Below are 25,799 nucleotides of genomic sequence, written 5' to 3'. Positions count from 1 at the left end.
CCTCCCTCTGCTAATGGTTACTCATTTTGTCGTTTTTCCAATACCCACGCAGTTTACTATCTTTCCAACCTAAAATTCATAGGTAACCTAAAATTTACTGTTTTTCCGAGGTGATGATATTTTTATGAAAATTTGGATGATTTCTGAAAATGTAACAAAAGATTTTTGCAGTATACAAGAATATGTACAGTTCTTATGTAAACTGAACATTAGATTACAAACAATCATTATTTAAATTGATTATACTTTCATAATATCATTCCAATTTAATATTCGTTGGAATGTTTAGAAGCAATACATGTGTTGCTACCCAACGTGCACCAGATCACGAAATTATAGGAAGACTAACTTGCTTACTAACTTTTCCTATTTTCAACGACTCCCTTAACAACTAACGGTACGAGCAAAAAATGCATTAATAGGAATAAAGTAATGATTATTAACAACTTTTGCTATGCTATGTATAGTGTTGTCCAGAGGTACAACACAAGCCTACTCCATTAGGTTACAAAACAAAACTGACTATTGGGCTCTCATGCTCCGCAAGGCCCGCAAACTAAGTAAAATTTCAAAAAGATAACAAAAAAAAAAATCATCTTATTCTCAGAAGAGAACCGCTCCTCCTATATGTCCTATGTCAGCTGTTTTCCTGAAATATATTTGTAAAAGTGAGAACGCAATAGAAGTATGATTAATTAAAAAAAAAAAAAAAAAAGAAGCTGAATATTCAAATAAGCATGACACTACACCAAGAATCAATTATTTTCTAAGGTAGTTGAGTGTGTAAGAGGATGCTTTGAGCTGATCTTTTAAAGCAACGCTCTCACCAAAGGTAATCTTATGATGATAGTGTATTTGAGCAGAGTCTCAGGTACTTGTAATCATTTCAGATTATACTAGCAACCCGTAGACTGGTGATGTGTTAAGTCTCATCAGGTGGTAAATACTTTTGTAAAATGATGCATGTAATGTACTAATACATCAAAGAAACTATGCCTTACTTCTGGAGGAGCTCACACAAGTGACTGGGCACTTGGAACTAGGTTTTTCAAGATGGGAGCTAATTAAAGAATCCAATCTGAACACCCAAAGCGCCAGGGCGGAGCTTGTTTGGGGCATGGTTTGGAAAGATACAGTTACATCATCCACAACAGATACAGACCCATCAGCTTTTGCACACTCATACAACCAATCTTCATTGATTGCCCCAACAAAATCCACCAGAACCTGTTTAATTAGAAGCGTTTAAGTGAATAGCCTTCAAATTGCATACAAAAAAAAAAAAAAAATCATACTAGTTGAACAGCAGAGTTCTACTAGATGTTATCTTTCCTAAAGTTAAAACCTATATTTACTTTTTGTAACAGAAATCTAACCAAGTTCCCATTACTAATTACCCAACAGGCCACAGCATTACACTATGCAATGTAATTTTCAAAGTTAGATGGTAAGCTTTTATTTATCACATCCTTTTTGACAGATTTTGTCATGGTGCTGTTGCAACCACCTAAGGTTTGCACCAAGAAAGCCAAAATGCACATTAAAATACATTAATAAGCACCAGTACCAGGTCTGATAAGTACATGATGGAATAGAATTGTCTCATTGGCCTCATTAGAGGAAGTTCTGGTCGACAAACAACACAAGTAGTGCAATCAGCATGTATCAATTCAGAACTAAAAAACACAAAGTGGGTATGGACCTGAAGGAGCTCAGGCAAAGAAGACGTTCGTTGGAGACGATTAACCCACAGCTTGTGAGCTGATTTCATCCATGAACTAACCAATGACATATCAGGCATTGCAGCCTGCACTCAGATACACAAACAAAACATTATCTTAGGAAAATAGAAAATAAATAAAGAATTTTTTCAAAGACTAGGTGCTTATCCCTTTCAAGTTTAGATAATCATGCGTAACTTGAAAAATTCAAAATCAGTTTTACACTTGCTAGGAAACTTTGAAGTTTAATATTTTTTTATGAAGAAGTTATACAAGTCACCTGCTTTAGTTACCTTAGATGCAAATAATCTATGAAACTAACTTCTAAAATAAGCATAAAACTAACACATTTTGTATTTCATCCAAATAAGTTAACGTATAAAACAATTGGCAATAACTATATTTAGGTCAGTTTCCCAGCATCTAAATCTGAATCTTCATGCAGGAAATATGAGAACTGTTGATTGATAAAAAAAAAAAATTCAAGACTAATTCAGATTTATCTTTCACAGTTTGCTTCAACAATCTACCATTTCTTGAACACATTATTAAAAATGTTAATTTTGAAAAAAGAAGGAAAGAACAAAAATACCTCTATCGCATGTATAGCAGCTTTCAGTGCTTGCAACTGCGAAGCATGAACCCTATGGCTAGGCGGCTCACATATTCCTTCTATATTTTTGCAAGTTATCAGATGCATTGCATATCTCTCCTCCTGCTCGAAATCCAGCTCAAATGTTGAATGACAGATCCTACAGTGTTTTTCCTCTCTCCAGTACAAGTCATGGCATCCCTGGCATCTGGCCCATGTGTCCGCCAACAACCTCTTGCTGAACCTCACTGCACTTAGGTTCAAATAGAACGAGTCCCAGACCCACTTGTCAAACTCTTGGATCCTCTCCCACTTCTGCCTCTTCTCCTCTCCAGTTCTTCCTGACTCGATAACAAGAGCCCCGGTGGGCCCCACGGGGATCGTGGCATTGTTGCAACTGGAATTGTTATTGTCTATGTCAGATATAGGAGAGGATCCATCTCCACTGCTGATCACTGAATTGGAGAAGCTGGTTTGTGTCACAGTGTCTCCTTTGGATTTGTTGTGGTGGGCCTCCATTGATTGACAGAGATAGCTTTGGCGTCTGTTTAGAGAGGCAAAGAGGCTGGATTCTCTTGTGCCTCTTGTATCTAAAACCGATAGCAACTCGAGGAGATCCTACATCAGAAGACAATTTATTTGAGAATTTCGCTTTATTTATTTTTTCTTTTAAATTTTTCATTTGTCTCGTATGGAGACTAGGAAATTTCTGAGTCTTCACAGATTCGCTTAACATTAATAAACCTTACTTGAGTATGGATATCTGAGACATTGGAATTTACCATAGCACCACATTGGTTTATAATATTATAGCACCAAAATCTGATTATATTTCAGAAACATGCTCGTCCATTATGGCCAGGGGCAGATTTACCTTTGTCAAATGGGGGTCAATTGACCCCCATTTATTATAAAAATCTTTTAAACATGTACTATAGATTATAATATTAAAGATAAAATTGCTATAATGTATACTAAATTTGACCCCCATTTAGTTTCTAAAATTTGTAATCTTGACCCACATACTTCTTTTAAAGAAAAAAAAAATGAGTTATCTGAATATTTATGTGTATATTGACCCCCATATATTAAAATCCTGCCTCCACCCCTGATTATGGCCACAAAAACAAGTCCTTACGAGTTGAAAACAGTATACAAACCTCAGCCGTATCAATGACCTCCCAGTGGCCATCATCAGAAGATTCAAAGAACACCATCCGATGGCCAGGATCATCCCTAGCGCACAGCCCCAAAAAGAGCCAGTAGTTGTTGTACCGTCGGTCAGACCCCAGATGTACTGTTTGAATTTTAAATGAAGCTTCACTTGAAGTTGTGCCAGAAAGTGGAGCTTGAATAGTATTACTAGGAGAAGATTGCACCTTATCGCAATTACCAGCCACTGGATAGGTTGATTTTTTTATTTTGCCACCAGAGGCATGAAAACGATGCAAAGTGGGGGCAGTTGCAGTTATAGCCCTCCTCGGTTCCTACAATGTTTTGGTACAGTTAGAAACTGTTGATTTGAGTGAGAAATTTTGTTACCTAACATAAGTTCAACCATTATGGAATCCATGAGACACATTCCGCCAAGCCTCTTTGACCACTAGGAAACAAACAACTCTGGCTAAACCAACTTGCATCCCACATCATCAATTTACTTTGTAGTTGAGTTTATTGGATTGAACCCAATTTTCATTAACTCTAACCAGTTTTAGCCAATCAATCTAGAGATGCACCAACATTTACCAATATCAACCAGGACATGTCAGGTCAATTTGACCCGGCCTAGTTCAACTTGACCAAGCAGATTGACAGATGATGTCAATCTAGATAAAATTTGCAGACAAAATCTCTCACTGGAACTAACCCAAATCCCTAATTAAATAGACCCATGCTAACCACAAAACTAATCTGGATACCTCAATTCTTAGGCAAGAACTGGCCCCACCAATTAAATCAACCAAGGCAATCAAACCATCCAACTTCTCATCAACCCTCAAATCGGAGTACTCCCCCTCCATCAACCCAAGGACCCATGCCTCACCACTATAGCTCTCGTCAATTTCTCTATACTTCGCAATTCTTTTATCCTTTCTGGATGAGCTTATCTCCTCTGAGCAATCTGATTCATCACTGCTGCTACTACCCGTGCTGCGGATGTCTCTTGATTCCTCATCTTCAACGCTTCCGGAGTCTTCTGAGTCAGAGTTGGGGTTGGTTCCTTTAATCCTCGGGTCAACACGAAGTCGATATGCATTGGGTGCAATCTTTTCAAATAGAGTGATGTCGCTCAAAAGGGTTAAGTGGATGAGTTGCTCGGTTTCTTGTATTGAGTTCGGTAAGTCCAGCTCAATAATCTAAAAAAGAGAAAAAAAAAAAAAAACATTTCAAGTAACTGAGTCAGGTTAGCTAAAGCAGCATCAAGCTTCCAAATTGAGAAGGCTATACACCTGAGACTCTGTAAAAATCATAGTGGAACTTAGGGTTTTCAGGAGCACTAAGATATTTCCAGGATACAAGTACATAACTTCTGAATTAAAATAGATGAGACATTGAGGATTTGCACCTGAGGAGAGTTTGCCAATTCAGAAACCTTCAAACCACAACTTCCTATCTTTGACAATACTGTAAACAGCTCGCCTTTCAACGTCCGGGGTCGTAAACCATACTTGACCATCTGATCCTTCTCCTACATCATTACAGAAGGGAAGCAAAGTTTACACTCTAGATCAATTCAGAGATTACCATCTCTGGTGATCTTGACTCGGTATTACTCAATAGTTGTTTGTGATATCTCCAGGCTATCTTCTTTTTTTGACTTGTATTGCGTTTATTTGAGGCTTCATGCATGGAAGATAATGATTATATTAGAATAGAAGGGGTAGAGGAGGGAGGGGAGAGAGAGAGTTATTACTTGGCATTCAAATTTGGATATGTCGTACTTACTGAACATCTTATAATTTTATTTCTTTAATGTTATAAGTTGGCAGCCAGGCCAATATTGAGAGAGAGAAGCTGAACTTCTAATATCAACTTAACAAAGGGGTTCCGTACAACCAAAATACAGAAGTACCAAGTCTGTCAGATCCTGTACCAGTGTGTACTCTTGGCAAATTACACAGGTGCGAGGTGGTAGATTTGTTCCTGACTGAAGAAACCATCAAAGGTTCTTCAAAACAAGTTAAATACAGCTAAACCCTATCTGCATATCACAAATTCAGTAACTTTTAGTTCTTTCAAAACAAGAATGCAGTACATATCACATGCCTTGGAAAAAGAACCTCTGCGCAGCAAACTGTTCTTTGAACCAAACCCTGCTGCAACTAGAACTTGCCTCAGTATCTCGATCCATGTCAATGGATTCAGAGATCTCATCAGAAAGCTCACATCAAGCTCTTGCTCTCTGAACTGTATGATAAAATATAAAAAGATAATGTTTGCTATAATTAGGGTTTCAGGAATTCAGAAGATGTTAATTATGTATCCTTTTACCAATGTTTGCTATAGTTTGTTTTTATTATTTAAAAAAAAAATGAATACATATGTTTTAGCACTTAGGTGGTTTATACAAACTACAAAGGACTAAAAAACAGGGTCCAACAATACATAATGACTTGTCTACTACAAAGGACTAACAAACAGGGTCCAACAATACATAATGACTTGTCTATGCCTGGCAAATGGCCTGACCTGAAATGCTATACAGAGCACAAATAGAGGTCCAAATAATATTCTCTTAGATAAAATACTGAATTTGTATATTGCGGATGTCAAAAACTTTTATGATACACACTTGGACTAAAACCATGAAAACTGGATTTATAGAACTACTGTTGCAGAATAACTTAAAACAGTCAACAGTTTAACCAAAAGATGCATAGGAACAAAAACTTACGAAATTTAAGAAGCTTAAAAATCTACTGTCCTTGGACGAAAAAGGGACAAAGTTGTCTATTTTCCCTTTCTCAGCATCTGACAGAAGCAGCTTGAGGAGAGCCATATGCACCTTTCCCAATAACATTAAGTCCTAAAAGTTTAACCAAAAATATTTGTCAATGGCAGATTATATCACACGAGCAAAATGCAAAAGGTGAATTATTTCAGAAAACAAATAAAAGGAACATACCTTATCATGAAACGACTGAGCAAACTCATCAATAGTGAAGGGATGTACATCAACTCTAGTCGAACTTGTGTACAGAAACCGCAAAACCTGATATGAGAATTTAGATTAATTTTTAAATATTTACAAGAAGAAGAAGAAGAAGAAGAAGAATGGTTGTTTCAAGAAGAAGAAGAAGAATGGTTGTTTCATATTTACAAGAAGAAGACCTTGAATAGCTTTTTGACAAGTTCAGGTGAGGAGTCCCAAGGTCTTGCAGAGAATGGTTGTTTCATCTTTACATTCTGTGGAGGAAACCTGGCTAACAAATCTATAAAAAAATGTATTATATTAAAAGGGAACTTCACCAAAATAACCAAGGAGAAATATACTAAAAAAGCACAGGTTGCCAGTCATGCATATGCAGCACTGAAGGTATGTAATATTAGGTATAGAAACAAACACAGTATAATTAGTGGTAGGCATAATTTTTCTTTCTGCCTTTCTTTTAATTAATTCATTGCTTCTTTGGTGTATGAACCATTCAGGGCAAATTTGAAACTTAAATAGGTTTACTTGGAGGCCACTGGACTTTTCTAATTTCTAGACACAAATGGCCCTTATGGAGGGATTAAGGCTCAAATGGGCATTACAAATAAAACTTGAGCAGCAAAAGACAGAATTATCCTAATTAAAGCACTGTACTGTGCAATCATATTTGGTAATTTATACATGTGCATTACCTTGCCCACCTATCTAGTGATCATCTATAACAACAACAGTGATAAAGTGATTGCATTTTGTGGATGACAAAGGAAAAAGATAAGGACCTTTGCAAAGAGCACAGCCATGGCGTCCACTTGAAAAAAGGTGAGCAGAGCATCTTAATGGGCTGGGACCTGATTGAAGCTCCCTCAGTTCTAGTTCTTCATCATCAACTAATGTTGACTGTCCATCTTGTCCCTCGGACGACTCAGGCCCGTTAGCTGAAAGCTCACATTCAGTTGGGCTGTGGCTCTTCAAAACTATAGCTCTCTTAGAAGGGGCCTATGGACATTTGCATGCACAGGGAATAAGCAAAAAAATATAATTAATTTTAAAAAAAAAGGAAATACATGTACCTATTTTCTAAAGAGTAACAGGAGCACTATATTTAATGTGCCGGTCCAAGTAATTGTACAATATACTGGTTCAATAATTATTTAAAGATTGATGATTGATTCCATTTCCATTTGTTACCCATTTTCAAGGTTAATTCTTTATAAAAGTTTATTACAAGCAGGTGGTCAAATACTGAATCCAACAAAAGGGCTTACCTTTTTTTTATTCGGAGGCTTCTTTTTTTCAGTCTTTTTCTTGCGTACTACTATTTGCTTCTGCAAAATTGGAAGGAAATTATTAAGAGAGAGAGAGAGTACCGAGAGAAGCTGAGACCCTGAAACAATCCTTGTGTTGTAGAAAAAAAAACCAATATGCAAGAAATTTAATTGTAGGTAAAAATACAGAAATCAAAATAACCAGACAGAAAGAAAGAATCAGAATGTACCGGGACAAACTTCTTGTTTTTGGTTTCAGTGCATGATTTTTGGCTCGATGCTACAGTGGAAGTTGATTTTGTTGAAGAATTGAAAGAAGCATTTCGTCCCAACAAAGCTCTCAATTCACAGGGAAATTCCCCATTCTGCGAATTTGTCACGTGCCAAATTGTCATTAGGCCTTTACCCATGCCATGCTTCTTTGGCAGATTGGTGGTATTATTGAATCTTTCAATAGGTGCCTCCAGAATCTGAGAAAAGATTTAAGCAAAACTATGATAATGCAATACAGAAGACTTTAGTACAACTGGTACAGTCAGTTAAATGTGGCACCATCATTTTTGCTACTTTTACTTCAGAACTGTATAAATGCTTCTGTGATGGTTTGGGATCTAAAACATCAAACCACGGTTAAGTGTGCCAAGAGAACAAGATTTCATATCTAACTGGCCAGGATCATCAATGGTGTGGGACTGCCAGAACCAACATGATTCAGTTGGTACAAAAACCAAGTAACAACATTAAGTAGGCTAGGCATATATATTCAATCCAAGTATTGCTGATCAACATAGGCTAACAGAAAACTAGTAAACAATCCTTTTTGTTACTTTCTTCTGTAATGAAATAACTGTTGTGATTGTTTGGCATCTCAATAATATATTAAGTGATGCCCAAAGGTACGAAGGAAAAAGTACTAGTAAGGAACAGCTAGTTAGTAAAGTGAAATTATGATAATGGGAATAGGCAATAACCTTCCTCTTCTTCACTGCTGTTTGACTCTCAGTACAAGCTCGAAGTTTCTGAATATCTGCCAAATTAAAAGAGCAGTGCTCCAATTAAGCAACTCAGTTCTAAATGTATAAATTGTAAAGTTGTGAGATCAAGCATAGAGGATTTTCTTACACATTGAACATTAGTAACCCGTGGCAATCAAGGGTTATGGATATTGATTGGGCCAGTATATGATTTTCACTAGTAATTATGGCATAATCAAGAAATTAGTGCAGGCTTAATGGACCCTTATACATAGGTATTTTGGCATTTACTGAAACAAGAGGTTTCTCTCAGCTTAACTGACCTCATACTCTTAAGAGTTGGTTTTAAGACGTGTTATAAGGGTACCTAGAATGCATTGCATCCTGTTTGTATTTTCTTAAACCTTTGCCACATTTGAAACGATAAAACATAAAAAATTACTAAATAAACTGTTCACCTTTTTTATGATCAACAGATCTCTGGGAAGGGGAATCAAACTCCATGCCAAGAGGCGGGCCATCCTTGCGAAAAACCCTTCTTAATACATAATCCTTGGGAAATAGCACTTGCATTTGAACAAACCTTCTCTTTTTCTGAGCCAAGCTTAAACTTGTCTTCCTGCTCTGGTTACTGTTAACCTTGGTTGAAGTAAGAGCACTGATACTAGAGTTGCTCTGGTTTTTTGCCCCTTCAATTTCTCTCTTCTCCTTTCTTCTCCTCTCTTTAAACCATGTTTTAACCTGATTGTATGTTAAACCAATGGACTCTGCGCATTTTGCCATCTTCTGCTGATTTGGATACTTCTCCTCTGTAAAAGGAGAAGATTATACCATGAATTGACCATCCAATTAAAAAACAAACCGAGATTTTGAAACTCAATAAATGGGCAGCTAAGCAATTGCAAGTCGTTAAAGTTTTTTTTTTTTTTTCTAAATGAAATCATTTTGATGAATACAAAGAAACATTTAACCCAAATAGATTAAAGAAAGAAGGGCTTCTCTTATCTCCAGTTGGGTTTTTCCAACATATTTGCGAAATGGCAACAGAAATTCTATCTTAAAATAAAAACTATTTCTTTCTCCAACACATTTTGTGTGTACAACTCCAATTCCTAATTACAAACAATCCACTTAACCACACTCTCACAGATTATCTAACAACAGCAGATATGAATATGATATTAGCACAAAATTCTGTACCAGCATAGGATCTCTCCAGTATCTGAAGTTGCATAGGTGACTTTTTCTTGAAGCCAGTCGTCATCTCTCAGTAAGCCACGAACGATCCACACGAGAATAGACAGTAAAAGAGTGGAATAAGATGGAATCTTCACATAAATTCTTGAAGCATCACACTGAACTGATCGCAGTCACAATGGCCACGGCTCGCGCCCAAAACCCTACACTTATTACTATCCTTCCTTCCCTATCTGCTTAAAGCCTTAAACCCTTTTCGACAAAGAAATATCTTTAATATCACAACGGAATCGGGCTTGTGATTGTTATAAATTACGGATTCTGCCATCTAGAGTTGAATTCGCGGGAACCGTTGATTTGTGGGACCCCAACTCTGGACGGATGAAAATGCTAGGGAGGATTTCCTTCCGGCCCAACGTGGAAAGGTTCGCAGCCACGAAAGGCGAAAACCCTTTTTTCTCCGAATTCGTATCCTCTGAGATATCTCAAACTTTGCATGACTTTATGGAAAATCCCAACCGTTTAAATACGTTTTGCACGAATCTCGAAGCACACATAATATTGACCCCCTACATCACCCCCGAATAGGCATCGGACACGTCGGTCACGCAAAAGTTGAGATATCTCAGAGGATATGCACTCTTTTTCTCCTCATTTGATAGTTTCTACTTTCTAATTTTTTTGGTTTTTACTTTTTAATGAATAATGACTTAATGAGACAGATTTTAGAATTTTTATTATTAATTCTTTTATCTCTTTGCCCGGGGATCTGATTTCCGGTTTTTTTTTTTTGGAAATAAGGCTCAAGGCCCGTTTCATATAGAAACAATGAAAAGTTACAAAATAAGTAAAGTGTTCAGAGTGCTAGACTATGGCACCATCAGCAGCAGCACTATTCCATAGAGTCCCAAATAACAAAAGTCATCCATCAAAACAAAAACCAAGATAAGATCATGTTTTAGTAAAGGTAACAAATAAGCGGTTCTCATGCTGCATTCGAGGAATACACTAGAGCGCCTTCATTCTCCGGATCCCATTCTTGAAGAGGCATCTGATCCACATCCTCTGTCTTGGGGAGCCACTCGCTCCTTTGTAGTGCTTCCTCGGCAGAGACCGTTCCTGTCCAGAAATTAACCAAATTAGTGATAGTCAAAACAATGGATTTTACATTATGAGGTGTGATATGGTTAAAACACATTTTGTTGCGAAGATTCCATATGGTCCATGTGTATGCAGTAAAGGTGATAAGATAATATTTCCGACGCATGAGGGCCATGGCGTAGCCAATATTAAGCACATCTGAAATGGATTGCAATTCACCTAACAAGTGTCGGTACTGTCCTAACCAAAATAACACCTGTCTAGATTTCCTACATTCGAGAAACAAATGGTCAACAGATTCTGGTATAGGGCAGAATTGACAAGATAAAGAACCTATCCATCCTCTCTTCACTAAATTGTTTTTGGTAAGTATCCTGTTTTTAGCTAGTAACCAGAAAAAAACCCTAATTTTTGGGGGAATGGGTAGATGCCAAATCTGTAAGGCATGGCTAGCCGGTATCCCCCGAAAGCTGGTAAAATTGTACAATGATCGAACTGAGAATTGACCATTATACTCCAAATCCCATGAAATTGTATCTATATCATGGGTTGAGTGAAAGGACTGAATGATATGTAGTAAGTCTTCCCATTCAAATTTTTGCACTCCAGTAGGAGTTCTAGAGAAACTTATTGCTCTACCATGTGATTCGAGGACTATGCTAAGCGAGACCTGCGGGTTCAGACAGTTAGTAAATAAGAAAGGGTACTGAACTGCTAATCTGATTTCCGGTTCGATCTGCATCAAGATTCGTACATAATTGGTCAACATAAATTTTGATATTTTCTGCACGGATTTTAATACACATAAACAACTCTGATCAAGTACTAAATCGAATTTGATTCGGCATCTATCGGACCTCTAATTCTCTTTGCGAATAAAGAAATTGGAGATGGAAATGAATTGGACCATTAAGTTGTAATTGAAAGTGAACAAGTGATAAAAGTCTATCGATGCGTTTTAGAGAAAAATTATGCTGTAAATTTTTTGAAAATTTGATGATATTTAGTGCGATTTTATGAAGAATGTGAAATATTGTTATTAAAATCAGACCGGGTTTGACAATATAATCAAACATAATTATAATTTGATTTCTTTACTGTGGGTGTTCACAATCCCTCTATTAACACTCCTTAAGTCTCTTTTAGACTCTTCCTGAATTCTACCAAACAACATTTCCATAGTCTAGATTAAGATTTTCTCTTTTTGTCTAATTAATTTTTTTTTGACACCATATATTAGATTAAGTCTCCTTAACATCTTTTCTTATTTCATTAGCATTTTTTTTTAATCTCACCCAAGCAAGTGCTTCTTAACTCCACTTAAAATTTAATTCCACTTTTATGTGTGGAACACCACAATAACGCCAATTTATATAGCGAAAGTCACTACTTTTAAGTACGGAAAATGGTGAGAAAGTGTATGCATAGTATCCATTTTTTCAAATTATTTACCACAAACGTATTTATACTATTTTGGCAGGTTTTAGAGAAAGTCGCCTATTTAGGCCGAAAACGAAACAAAAATGTCATATTTAGGCTATTTCTGAAGGTGGCGTCAAAATATGGTATCACATGGAGCTAGAGGCGGATCCAGAATTTTTATCAGGATAGGGCACTAATCGGATTCAAATAACTAATCAGGTTTAAACCCGTTAACTAATCAAATACTATATATTAACAGTCAACATGATAAACACTTAAACCCATAATTTTACAAACTTTAATTTCAGCTATTACATTAGGAATTGGAGTTGTACACAAATAATAAATTACATTGGGGCTCTTTAGATCTGCCCCTGCATAGAGCATGCAACACCTCACACGAAGTGCACAACATGTGAAAAGGTGAAAAACATAGAAAATTTGCTAAGTCAGGAGCCGTGCGGCCTGGACCTATACCGCATGTGGCTACACGAACCCACAGATCCAATCCGTGGACTGTTTTGGTTCGATTAAATCTCAGCCGTTGATGCGAATTTTGAGCATAATCCTTCTAGAATAACGCACTTACTTCACCTCCAAGTTTAGCGGGCTATTTTTAGTAGAATATTTATGGCATGGGTGGGCCCATGTCCTCCATGATCTCCATCCACTACTTACAATAAGCTACACCCCTTTAGGAATCTCTTGTAATAGGATTTAGTGTGCGTGTTTAATTGTGTTAAGTCCAGAAATTATAGTAGATTAGAGCGTAAATTCTGGAGAAGAGAAGGGCGGCTCTCAATGTCTAAGGAGGGAGAAGAATGCGTCATCTAAGGAAGCAAGAGTTCTCCAATCTTCAAGGGTTGTGGTTTATGTTTTTCTTATTTTATTCATTTTATTTTTCCATGGCTTTGAAGCTAATATTCTCATCTCTAGGCTTTGAGAAGCTAATTCTTTATTATGTTTTAGTATAATTTATGTTTTGTCTATGTTGATTTGAGATTTCGTTATACTTTGAATTGCTTTCGATCGTATCCTTGCATACATAGTTCTGTCTACTATATGTTAATGTCCTCCACATACCAATAGATGTAAAGTCTTTGTATCTTGATGTGAGTGGGATTACATATAAGAACTTTGAACACTTCGACTAATGAGGCTTGGCAACGGTTCAAAGGCTAGGGCTAAAACCCAGTGGGCTCCCTTGGCAGGATATCGTAGATCGTATATTTAATTGATATTAGGAATGACTTAGAAATAAGTAGGGTCTTTGGGATGTTATAATTTGTGGGGTAGGATAGGGAAGTATATATTATCCTTTGCGCGAGGAGGATAAATTATAAACCTGGAATACTTAGAATTGTTAGCCCAAAAGTCGATCGAAAAACCTTTCAAATCGCATAAGGCAGAAATCCTAGGCGCATGCGGGTAGTGATAGTACCGCATGTGGATTGCCTTGTGGAACAATCTATATCTCATGCGGCGGTGACAGGGTTGTATGTAGAGTAGAGAAACGTCAAAATTATACTTTACTTAATTTAGAAGGAGATGACTTGAACCCTAGAGGCTCTCTATATCTGTTTACTTCTGCGAATTAATCATAATTAGCGTCATCGCCTCAAAACTATTATAAAACCCGAGAACCTAGACTAGTACCTGAATTAAACGAATTTGAATGATAGAATGACTGAATCCCTAGAAGCCCCATCTTCTAAACACTTAATCAATTACTTATTTCACTGTTGTGACTAAACATTACAACTAAACAAACAACCAATCAACCAAACAAATAATCAAACCAACCTAAAAGAATCGATAACCTAGACTTGATTTGCGATTAGATCTCTTAATACACCATCCCTCTGGATTGACACCCCGATCTATACTATACGAATTGATTCGTGCACTTACGAATTAATAGTAAAGTAGACAATGAGAATTATGAATATCATTAGCTCTGATTTTGATCCATATGGTGCATTCACCCCCTCTAAGCGTTCAACAGTTTTTTCTATTACCGTATACTCTCCTTCGATCTTCTCAAGGACCTCGGCACTTTGTTTGGCACACTTGACATGCTTGCTTGCCTCTCGTATTTTCTCTTCGAGGCTTCCCTTTATGCTCTCAAGCTCCTTGTCGCGAAGTTTCAAGTTTTTCCTTCACAACAACGGAAGAGGGGGTTGTCCGATGGCCATCGGACCACTTTTGTGTTCGATGGGTTCTCTCACCGTCACATCTGCTTTAGGATTCGTGTGTACGGATTTTAAAGCAGACACGAAATTGCGGGCGCGAATTCTAAAGAAGATCCGACGGTGAAGAGAACCCATCGAACACAAAAGTGGTCCGATGGGCGTCGAACGCCCCCCTCTCCCCACAACAACCAGTTCCTCACACTTTAATTAGATCATACTTCTTCTTGATAGACTCATGCATGTTGACTCTGCCAATGGTCCCTTAATTTCCATAATAAATGTCCCATCGCACAGCTTATCTCGAGTAGGCGACCCATCACTGTTCGGGCAACATTCATGGATTTTATTGGACGTATCAAATTTGTATTACTTTTTCGGAGATTCGACAAACATAGCCTAATTCTCAAGCAAAAAAAAACAAACATAGCCTAATTTCTAACGTGTCCAACTGTTTTGAGACGGGTGTAAACGGATCTAAATTATCAGTTTCGAATCTAATCCGAATACATCTGGAATCGTAATCCAGATAAACAGAGCAGAGCGAATAATTTAGGATTCATATAATAATAAGTAGAATAGATCCGGATATATACAAAAACAATTAAATTTAATAATCGAGAAACAGGTTCGGTCCAATATGTCAGATCCTAGATCTGACGAGGCTTAGAACAATGTGAATTGAACACGAACAGAGAACAATCAAACAATTTTATTGAAATTCAAAGGAAAATGAGATACACGGCACAAGGCCAAAACATAGCTAGAACACTCAAAATACTTGATAATAGTTTTATGATTCCACAGTTCTATTCTATATTTATAGACGATTCTAAATGTGGAAGAAAATTAAGAAATGGGAGATGAGATTGTTCGGATGCCCCACGGATTGCCACCTCAGCTTTCTCTACACAATCAGCTTCTGTTTTGGCTTAAATGGTATTAAAGCTGGACCCCACCATCAGCGTCAGTTCGTTTAATAAACTTCCTGCCCGAGTTCTCTTCAGCCTTGACCGCCCAGCCCGTCTCTCTATCTTCTCCTTCACAACTTCTAATCGGGTCAGAATTGACCCGTGCGCACCTGGGACCTGACACAATATATGACCTGATGGTTGCAACTTGCAAGTGGTAAATTCGGGTCGTTCTTTTAACTTGACACGAATCTCAAAGCAGACTTCCTATAGTCTCAACAGGCATCGGATTGATCGAGTTTGGTCCAGCTGAGATTAATCTGAGTCACCCATTTTTTAAAATTGTATCTCAAATATCTGGGAGGACACGGACTCACATATTTTGACAACTAAATAGCAACTCGCACCACATCAGTCACGGTTCCTATAACTCATAATCTAAATATGTATCCCCTCAGGTATCTGAGGGTACAATTAGAAATTCAGATATTTCTTGAACTCTTGCACAAACCTCAAAACAGATTTTATATCTACAATAACTTTTCAATTTCTTTTGACTCAGCTGGAACTAAATTATGTTCTTTTCTAATTGTATGTACCTAACGGGATACGGATAGGGGTGTAAACGGATCGGATACAATTCAGTTTCGTCCGGATTCGAATCCGAAAAATAACTTAAATTATCCGATTCGTATCCATATCCGTATTCATATCCGAAAATTTATAACGGATAAGGATACTATAAAATTGTTAACTATCTGTATCCAACCGTTTACACCCCTACCACAACAAATGTACATTATTTTTTAAATTGATTTATTAAATTGCATTTTCATACCAATAATTTATTAAACTGCATAATATATCTTTTGATGAACAATATAACACTATGGCATGATTAGTGACTAATGTTTTGATAATATAATATATATTTTGTAACCAACAAACTTATTATGAAAAATATTACATCTAATTTATAAATGAAAAATTATACTTAGATTTTATCCTCTACTAGAATATATATTAGTAATTTATTTTTAATTATCTAAATTATATCAGATCCGTATCCGTAACATTTAATATTCAATCTGCATCCGTATCCATATCCGAGACTATCTCTATACGTATCCGTATCCGTATCTGAAAAATTATAACAGATAATGATACGGTTTAACTACTATCTGATCCGTATCCGGCCGTTTACACCCCTAGATACAGATCCAGTGCAAAGGGATTACTCGTTTTGTATGGAATTCAGATCCACTGCAATATCTAACTATACAGATGAGATATTAATTATCTGTTTCAATCTGGTATGAACTTTAAAATGAACTTTTATATTTCAAAATAGGCACCAAATTAACCGCAATTCTAATCTAGTTGCAAGTATTTTTCACGGTCAAGTACCTAAGGGGTTACTTGTTTGGATAGAGGGTATCAAAAATAAAGAAAAAGAAATCATAAATAATTCTTATTTAGTTGTATATATAGTTTTTTTTTTTGATAAAAGTGGTAAGTCCCACCGATTTTCTATTGAAAATCAAGCGTTTGGAGATTGGTACCAAATCACTGGTACCACACTTCTTACAAAAATAAATCTAAAATATTACATCATATAAGCATTCCCTAAAGCAATGTCAATTAACAACAAAAATAACTATAAAATGCAAAACAAAACACCGCACAATCCAAATACTAAGAAGATTAGAAAGTTAACAAAAAAAAAAAAAAAAAAGCATAAAAATCGAGAAAAATGTTATTCTTCAGATTAAAATGTAATCGAGAAAAATCAGACCAAGAAATAACAAGAATAGAAAAATAGGATAATTTATCGTTTTATTTCTTTCCATCACCTTTTATTTTCGTAGCCCTTTTTGTTTACCTTGTGTGAATTAAATAGAATGTAAACTGGTGGATCCTCATAAGCTGTCTGCTCTACAGGAGCATACTCGGTCGAGAAAATTATATTTATTGCGGTAGTTTTGGACAATCATAACTTAGGCCGCCTCACTCGAATTTTAAGTTCACCTAACCGAACGTAACGGGTGCTTCTTAAAATTTAAATATAATTGCCGAACAGTAATTAACACTACCTGCAATATAAACTAAACTAAACTAAACTAAACTAAACAAAGAGTATGATTGACCGCGGTCACTCTCACTGAGTCACTGGTGTTAAAGCTGTCCATCTTCTGGTTTAAATGTTGAAAATGCAATCCAGGCAGTCCTTCCTGCTGCTTAGCTACTCCGTGGAAATTGAAAGTTTAGCACAATTCATCCTCGGTTAAGCTCCAGCTGCCCACTTGTCATAACAGATCTCTAAACTTTTTCAACATCCTCAACTGTACTGTAATTTGGGTTTACGGTATTTTAACACATTTCTAAGCAAGTTTAGCAGGGTTTTGAGGTATTTTCAGGAGATTGAAATGTTTCTCCGGCTATAGAAATCCAACTAATTGGGATCTCATACGGCTTTGGAAATATCAATCACATTCATAAATCATAAAAAAAATGAAAAATAAAATGAAAAATAAAAATAAAAAAAGGACAAAAACCAAATTAAAATTACAATTGTAAACTAGTCTTGTGCTTTTGGAGCTGGGGTAACTTTGCACACCTCAGCATTATAACCGCATTCCATTAGCACTAAAAGCCAGGCATGTTGCTGCTCAGAGAGACGATCTCTTGGCCCTTTCACTTCCACCATTTTCACTTCCCCGCAAGTGCTGTTTGCATAAAACCGCCAAAGCAGGAGGTCTGGCATACCACTAGACCAACTCCTGTGAATATTAAGGGTCAACTCAAATCTATGGCTACGAAAAATATCCTCCCTTGCCTATCTGTAAAAAAATACTCAGGAGCATAGACTAGACCAACCCCACCTAAAGAAAAAGTTTTTTAAACAAAACCTGAGATGGTTATCTTGACCAATAAAATAATCCAACCCAAGCAAGTAGCTAAATCTTTGGGTTAGACAATAACCTGAAACAAACAGAATACAATCAAAACACTACCTGTAATCCAGTGCAAGATGGCGGCAGATAGAAGCCAGGCTTTGTGCCCTCATACAGGAGACCACAGCACGGAGGTCAGCGAGGGAGTGGCGATCCCAATTCACACCACGGCAGAATTCGCCATAGTGGAGATCCCAGCATGTAATCAAAATCTCTTCTGCCATTCCGTCTTGAATTTTATTTAGTTGCGACTCAACGAGATCCTTTCTTGTATCATAAAAGTCATCTGTGTCAAGGTCCAGCGGACCTGTCTGATCAATGAAAAAAGAAAAAAGTACTTGGTACTTTGTACAGGCTTGCTAATTAAAAATAAAAACGACATTTGGATTTCTGGCCCTCCAAAGCTTCAAGTAATCTTTTATTACATTGTAATTTGGTAAAATATTGAGCAAAACAAACTTAAATTAGACAAGTTTAGTCATTCGTAAAGGAACGCATAAAAAAAAGCCTCAACTCATTTATATTGAAAGGTGTACAAAAGAATAAAAAAAGCAAGCAAGGAGCAACAGCAGTAACCTGAAATTTTGAACAAAATACATTTGGCACATCAGAAAAGATGACGTCCCACATGAGGAGGCCAAAGATGGTCATCCAAATGCCACTTTCTGAGTGGACCCCATGCCACCCACCCCCTTCTTCTTGGGTGAAGTATTGCAGTGCTAGTTCCTCCACTCCACACAGCTCACCATTATAACCATAGAATAGGTTTTTCTCCCCAACTCTGCCATTAAGCGGCCTTCCTACAATGCTGACCTGGAGGCAAAACATAAAAGAAAGAGTAAGCTAGTGACCTTGTCTAGTCCCCTCTCTGGTAAATTCGAGTCAACTATGACAGTTTTGAGTCCAAATTAGACCGAGTTAATTCACAATTTCAGATACAATAAGGTCTAAAATAGTTTATTTATTTGCACCAACCTTTTTCTGAAACAAAGCATCAAATTAGTATTTTGCCGAAGTTTTTGTCATTTGAAGTTTCAACCAGTACTGAGCTAGGTTTGTCTACTTAAGTTCCTATTTTTGTGTAACAGATGCAAATGTTAATTTGAAGCGACCATATGAAGTAAGAACCCAGTAAGAATTGCCGAAGTCTTTAAATTATGTCATGTCAAATACAAAAGAGGCAAAACCGCACGAAATGTCATAATTTGAGGCAAGTCGGACAACCAAAATCATTGCACTACTTAATTAGAACTTAAGCGCAACAATCCTTGGGGAACTCCCTTATCATCCTTTCTAGTGTCAGCTACCTACCAATTATGTCCATAAGACCTACTGTACACTAATGGTACCATTCATAGATCATGCTCCTGCACCTCTGGTATACTTCGCCTAACTGAATCAGCATAACTAGGGAGCTTCCATCTTCTAGGTGGCTTGCCCAATCTTAAAACCCGTTTCTGAAGTGCCATTTTTGAACCGGCACGAACCCAGGGATCATTGATGCCTTCTTCAGCTACCATAAGGCTCTCATTGAAATAGCCCTTGTGCTCCAAATTAATAGAAAGTCTCAGAGTCCAATATCCCCTCCTGCTATCTCTTGTTCTTTCTAGAAGACTTTTGAGGATCCTGATTGCATCTTCGTACCTGAATTGTAAAAAAAAAATGAAAATGAAAATTTGCAATTTTAAAAAAAGTGCTCAACAAATACAATAACATTTAACAGACTTAACTAGCACTGTACAATTACAAGTGATATACAGGGTCAGAAACATTTTCATTCTTTAAATTGTATATCTCTTTCCTTTAGAATTACTTTTGTCTTTATTTGGACTTTAGTAATAAGACCACCTTTGTCAAGGATTACACACTACCATGCAGTCTGATCTGCTATTACCAGTACCAATAGAATCAGGAGAATTCTTTGATATTATATGGCTCAAACTTGGTGTGAAGCAAGTTGTGAACTTAAAAAGAATAATCCAACAGAAGGGCAAAAAGGTAGAGTCCAATCAACATCCAAGTCAGTGTGGATCATGTACCAATGAATATGGTGCCAGATTATAGCAAACTGGTCCATCATACCAGTCACCATGAAAGCAATTGCTGAAGCCATCACATACCTTCTTTCCCTTTCATAGACAGAGACACCCAAAGTGAGCACTTTTGTATAGACCCACCAAGCTGTGAAACATGAAAAGAATCTTGGTTTGAAAACGGAGGAAGAAATAAGAGAAGTTTCTTCCATAGGAGAAGAACACATGTAGTTTTGCGATATTTCAATGCATCTCTCCACCATTTTCATGTTATCATTATCTAGAGATTCATCCATTACTTGAGCCACTTGAATTGCCTATACAAAAACAAGGCAGAAGGTCAAAAAATAAATCACACAAAAACTGTCAAGGATAGTGGCAGAAATTAGATTATTAAAAATGGTGCAACTAAACAATTACCAAACAAGCCAGACCTCGTGAATTGAGGATGGGCATGATCCATGTACACCAACTAAACCAAGGTGTGTTTTAATGCTATTCATGATAGCATGATAAAGCTTTTTAAAGGAATGGAAACGAGTTGTAAGTTGTAACCTCTTCATATTGAAGGAGATGACCACGGTCAGAAAAAATTTGGTGAGAGGCGTGACAAACATAATTTGGGTACTTTGCCAGTCCAATATCAACTAAGAGAAAAGTTGAAAGGTCTTGCTCCCCGTTCAGAAAAAATAACCTCTGCAGTAACAGAAAATTAAGAACTACAAAGAAAAAAAAAATCTTTTTGGGTACACAGTCTATCATAACTCACCTGTGTCGACCAATGTCCAACTAAAATTTTCATCTGCTCACATATAACTTAAAAAAATACTCAAAACAATGTCAAATCATATCACCACCTTTAAATTTTAAGAGCATGATCATGGGAGACACCAGTTGTAAGGCACTGACCAAATTAAATTTAGAAGGCAGATTCATATAAGATAAACAAAATTTAGATGCATGAAGAGAAGAAATTTTCAAAAAGGTTAATTTGAATTCACCTGGACACGCCATAGAACTTCATCAGCAAAACGAGCTATTCTAACACAATTTCCCATTATTTCGGTTGTTCTTTTATGTAGGTTTCTGCTGTAAAAGGCAAAACTTTGTTTTTATTTTGAGCTCTTGTAATATCTTTGATATAGTAAATTGAGTTTAATAATGGACTACCAGTTTCTATTTTCATATGCAGATAAAAGGGATTTTACAAGCTCCATATGGCGAGAACATTTAATTTCTTCCTGAGATAAAAAACAAGATGCAAATGAGAGTAAAGTTCAAATCTCAGATGTAGCCTGTTCCCATATGTTTGCAAGTCGTGACAACAATCCAGAGCTTTAGATCCTAAAACCAGTCAAGTTTTGGTACTTGTATGCCCAAGTATACTAACAATGAACCCACATTTTTAATTCTAGTTCTTTCTATTATTTCGGCATTTTTCTTCCGGATGATTTATGGTTTATGTTACAAAAGAATTAAACTGACAAAAGGACATAAAAAATCAGACCTTAGGAAGTCCTGCTTTCAATATATCGCGCAATTCAGATACTGTAAGCAATCCAAGGAGATCTTTCATATCACATCCTTTTACATGTATGTTGTCACTTGGCCGAAGCAAGGTCAAACAACCAGCTTCTATTGATTATACAAGTACCATAAGTTCATTATCTATTACAAAAGATAGAACGATTAAGCAAATATAAATAGTGTCTGGAGAAAAGCAGTCAACCAAACAGATACATTTGGGGGACAAATCAAACATTGTGACATTTATCCGTGAGATTAGATTACAGGTCTTGCTTATGTACCTTCTAATTCTTCAGCAGCAATCAGTGGGTCTGTTATTTCCGGGTAGGCAATTTTGCTCATCCTAAACCATGGACCTGAATTACACGTGAATTTTTCAAAATTTGACCTGATAATTATGAATATCAGGTTTGATATCAATACATAATTTACCTCACCTTTTCGAGTATAAAGACGGATAAAAAGTCTCTGAGCAGCATCAGATAATGACTTCAAGGACTCTGCTCAAAAGAAAAGTAAAAAATAAAGGATATTTAGCCTTTCCAAACTATATATACAAGGGACAGTCAGAATAATCAGTTAGCCAGTTTCAGGTTTTATTAATGTCACTCAAATGCAAAAGTTTCATTTTGGATAAAAAATAGTGGAACTTTCACATTTTTCAACATCATTCTGAGCACCCTTAATAACCAAAGTACTGGATTATGAATAAATTGGTCAATACACTCACTTCATAGCCATGATGGATGGAATAGATGAGGATAAACTTTAAAAAGAAAAAAGGACAACAGAAACCTATAAAGGACATCTCTCTGTCAGTAAAAAGGTGTGGGTGATTTCTCACAACATCTTCTATCAACAAAACAAAGTTCTTCTGATATTTCGGTACGTTAGGTGGATGTTGTTTCCCACTTGCGACTGTCATGAGAACAATCTTCCATAAGGAGCTGAAATTATTTTCAGTTCCAGAATTAGTCTCTTGTTCAATATAGTCCCTTTTGTGACATCTTAGCTTGATTGGAACAGCATCATGGGGTTTTCCAGGAAGACTGGCCACGGTTCCCTAAAAGAAACAAATATGTAAACTAAAATAGAGGTAAAGACCATCAAATTGATTTATACAGAAAGTACCATAATGAACAAAATACAAGGTTTACGTGTGATCATTTTCTCTTCCTGTAGTTCATCTCTATCATCTTTTTCTAAGCAAATAACACATGCCTGCAACAGGTATTTACCAGCCAAAGATACCAAACTTTGGAGGCCTCGCTTGGGTATCTTGATCAGAAAACCAAAGCCTGAAAGCATCCATACAACAAAGGTTGTACAGAATATTTGCTCTCAGCAAAATAAAAAATGGAAATCTTAGTTAGCTTAACAGAATAGCCATAGTTTGTTTTGAGTTTGTTCTCACTTTGTGTGTGCATGAGTGGGTGGGTGGGTGGCAGGGACGCAGGGTGTGTTTTAGGAGATTGCAATTACCTCACAGTCTATGGAGTTATAATCAAGCAGAGGAGCCAAACATTTAGATAGTTCTCGAGGTAAATACCCTAGCATTTCCAAGCTTGTAGAAACAACCTACTTAAGACATGAAGCATCATGTGAGGTCCTGAAAGAAAAAGCAATCTCAAGACAAGAGAGAGTGTGTGTGAGAGTGATTGACCCAGAGCTGCCCCAATTTATTTATCAAATGGCTGAAACTTTTTTTTAACAACCAAAAAGCATATTTTTGCAACCATCCAACCAAACATGAAAACATTTGCACCTGACCCCTCAAATCAGTTTTACTGTGAAAATTTAGCTTTAAAAAGTTATACACAATTGTCCTAGAAATTTGAAGCTTTTGGAATATTTTTGCAACAGGAGTTAACACCAATTAACTATATTTTCAAGAAAAAGGAGGTGTGATGTTTGAGTGCAAAATTTTTGGATGTCAAGATATTTAAAAAGCAAAAGTCTTGGGTAGCTAACTATAAAATCAGACAAGGTAATGCATGTAAGCAAGAAAAGGAACCTTGATAGCATTAGTGTCTTTGACATTTTGTGCGTCCCTCAAAAGAGTTATTGGCGCGTCTTGTTCTAACTCAACATCAGCACAGAACTTTCGGCCCACTATATAAGTGTCAAGCACTGTACTGCTGTTTCCTTCAAAGGATGTCTCGAGAAGAAAAGGTTGATGACATGTTTCTGAAAGCGTAGGAGAAGTGCATTGATCAACAGAGATGAAATCCTCGTGATTTGCTTCTAAATTTGAAGTAGTAGTGGTGGCGTAAAGCATATGTGTATTAGTGGATAAATGTGCATTGGGTTGGTCGATGCAGGAGGTGTTAGGATTGCAGATTGGTGGAGACATGAAGTGAAGAAGAGTTGGTTGGGTCAACTTCCTTTTGGTTCCCCTCTTGAGGCATATATCTACATATAATGGATTAATAAAATTAAATTAAGAGAATTAGAGGATTTCATTCATTCATGTGCTAAGAAGTGGAAGAAAGGCGAGGCGAGGCGCACCTAAATGAGAATTGACGCTGTAATCGGTTCCCCTTATCGAAGTTCCACACACAGGACAAGAGACGAGATCCAGCTCGCTCTTAATCTCTTCAGCTGATCCGATGAAATCGTTATTGATACCATTGTTGTTACTAGTTGTGGTAGTGGCGGTAATGGAGACAGGGTTTGGGTTTGGGTTTGGGTTTGGGTTTTGGTTGAGGAGGTGAGAAATAGAAATAGTTGCTGTTGGGCGCCTCTTCCCGATGAGCCGAATGAGGCTCTCCCGCCCACGAAGCATCGCCTAATCGCTATGAGGAGGCATTGCCGTCAAGTTCTCCCGCTCCCGCCACTTGATTTGGGATTTGGGATTTGGGAATTGGGAGGCATTCGAGGTCAAATTATTATGGTATTTGACTCATTCAGTTTCAGCCCCGACCCCTCACCCTGAGGCCCTGACCCTGAGCCAGGAGCCCAGGACCCAGAACCCAGAACCCAGGAGGATTCGTAGAATTTATTTTATTCTTAAAATAAGATTCAGTCAGACCTAATAAGCCAGCTCGCAATCTAGCTCAGTTCAACTCGTGATAATTTCAAACTGAGATTTCAACTCGGGCTCCTAAAGTCAGCTTGCTCGTGACTCGGACGAGCCAGCTCGTTGTCACCCCTAAAGAACAATACACGATACATGGACTTGTGTTGATACAAGTACAATTAGTGTTTTAAAATGTGGCCGCATATGCTTACGCAGTGGTTTTCCGCGTACAAAATCTCATACAGTTTTGAATATACGGGCACACATACAGTCCATGCAGACTTAAAAAAGGCCTAAAAATTATTTTGCGGTGGAGGAGATTATAATCTATAACCTATTATAATATGGTAAATAACACAAACCACTAGACTAAACAAATCTTTAGATATAAATTAGTTTTATTTTATCTATACTTATTTAACAAAGCATAGTAAATCTGTAAGTGTACTTTTGCATATAAATCTGCATTAGACATTTGCTAAAACCCGAACGGGTAATACCCGTTTTGCCCGGCCCGTACCCGTTATCCGAGGTACCTGTACCTGTGCCCGGGTATAGGCGGGTAAACGGGTACACGGGTACGGGTTTGAGACGGACCGGACTCAAAGATTTGAGAAAAAAACCCGCCCAACCCGTACCCGTCTTACCCGTACCCGAAACCCACCTACCCGCACCCGTTTTACCTGTACCTGCACCCATTTACCCGACCAACTTTACCCGTTTACCCGTTTTTTTTAATTC

The 25,799-nt window shown here is 37.0% G+C and overlaps 2 protein-coding genes across 8 annotated transcripts; both read right to left on the bottom strand.

Moving 5' to 3' along the window:
* Positions 1-415: 415 nt before the first annotated feature.
* On the bottom strand, positions 416-10,138 carry LOC144566748 (Homeodomain-like transcriptional regulator). Its single transcript, XM_078316767.1, has 17 exons — positions 9,906-10,138; positions 9,164-9,514; positions 8,703-8,758; positions 7,962-8,201; positions 7,732-7,791; positions 7,246-7,462; positions 6,646-6,746; positions 6,440-6,526; positions 6,209-6,340; positions 5,581-5,721; positions 4,880-5,002; positions 4,233-4,670; positions 3,474-3,800; positions 2,314-2,931; positions 1,703-1,807; positions 1,002-1,227; positions 416-649 (listed from the first exon to the last, which is right to left on the bottom strand). The coding sequence occupies exons 1-17, from the start codon at positions 9,967-9,969 to the stop codon at positions 633-635; spliced, it is 3,303 nt and encodes a 1,100-aa protein (XP_078172893.1). The 5' UTR covers positions 9,970-10,138; the 3' UTR covers positions 416-632.
* Positions 10,139-18,075: 7,937 nt separating this feature from the next.
* Positions 18,076-24,865, bottom strand: LOC144566184 (zinc ion binding/nucleic acid binding/hydrolase). Of its 7 annotated transcripts, none has more exons than XR_013515151.1 (15): positions 24,548-24,865; positions 24,054-24,451; positions 23,522-23,617; positions 22,835-23,102; positions 22,477-22,539; positions 22,321-22,395; positions 22,020-22,147; positions 21,683-21,753; positions 21,514-21,601; positions 21,068-21,208; positions 20,519-20,829; positions 19,853-20,123; positions 19,056-19,292; positions 18,540-18,786; positions 18,076-18,305 (listed from the first exon to the last, which is right to left on the bottom strand). XR_013515151.1 is itself a non-coding variant. In XM_078316117.1 (15 exons), exons 1-15 carry the CDS (start codon positions 24,822-24,824, stop codon positions 18,104-18,106), a joined length of 2,877 nt encoding a protein of 958 aa, XP_078172243.1. In that variant the 5' UTR covers positions 24,825-24,839; the 3' UTR covers positions 18,076-18,103. The 7 variants fall into 7 exon arrangements, 5 of the variants coding, with proteins under 5 accessions (XP_078172243.1, XP_078172244.1, XP_078172246.1 ...); XR_013515152.1 differs by having other exon boundaries at positions 20,600-20,829; positions 24,548-24,859; XM_078316117.1 differs by having other exon boundaries at positions 18,540-18,790; positions 24,548-24,839.
* Positions 24,866-25,799: the final 934 nt, after the last annotated feature.

The sequence above is a fragment of the Carex rostrata genome, chromosome 15 (assembly GCF_964058835.1).
Source record: "Carex rostrata chromosome 15, lpCarRost1.2, whole genome shotgun sequence".
NCBI classification, from domain to species: Eukaryota; Viridiplantae; Streptophyta; class Magnoliopsida; order Poales; family Cyperaceae; genus Carex; species Carex rostrata.
The sequence above is the reverse complement of the archived record's forward strand: the minus strand, read 5'-3'. Positions and strand labels throughout refer to the sequence as shown.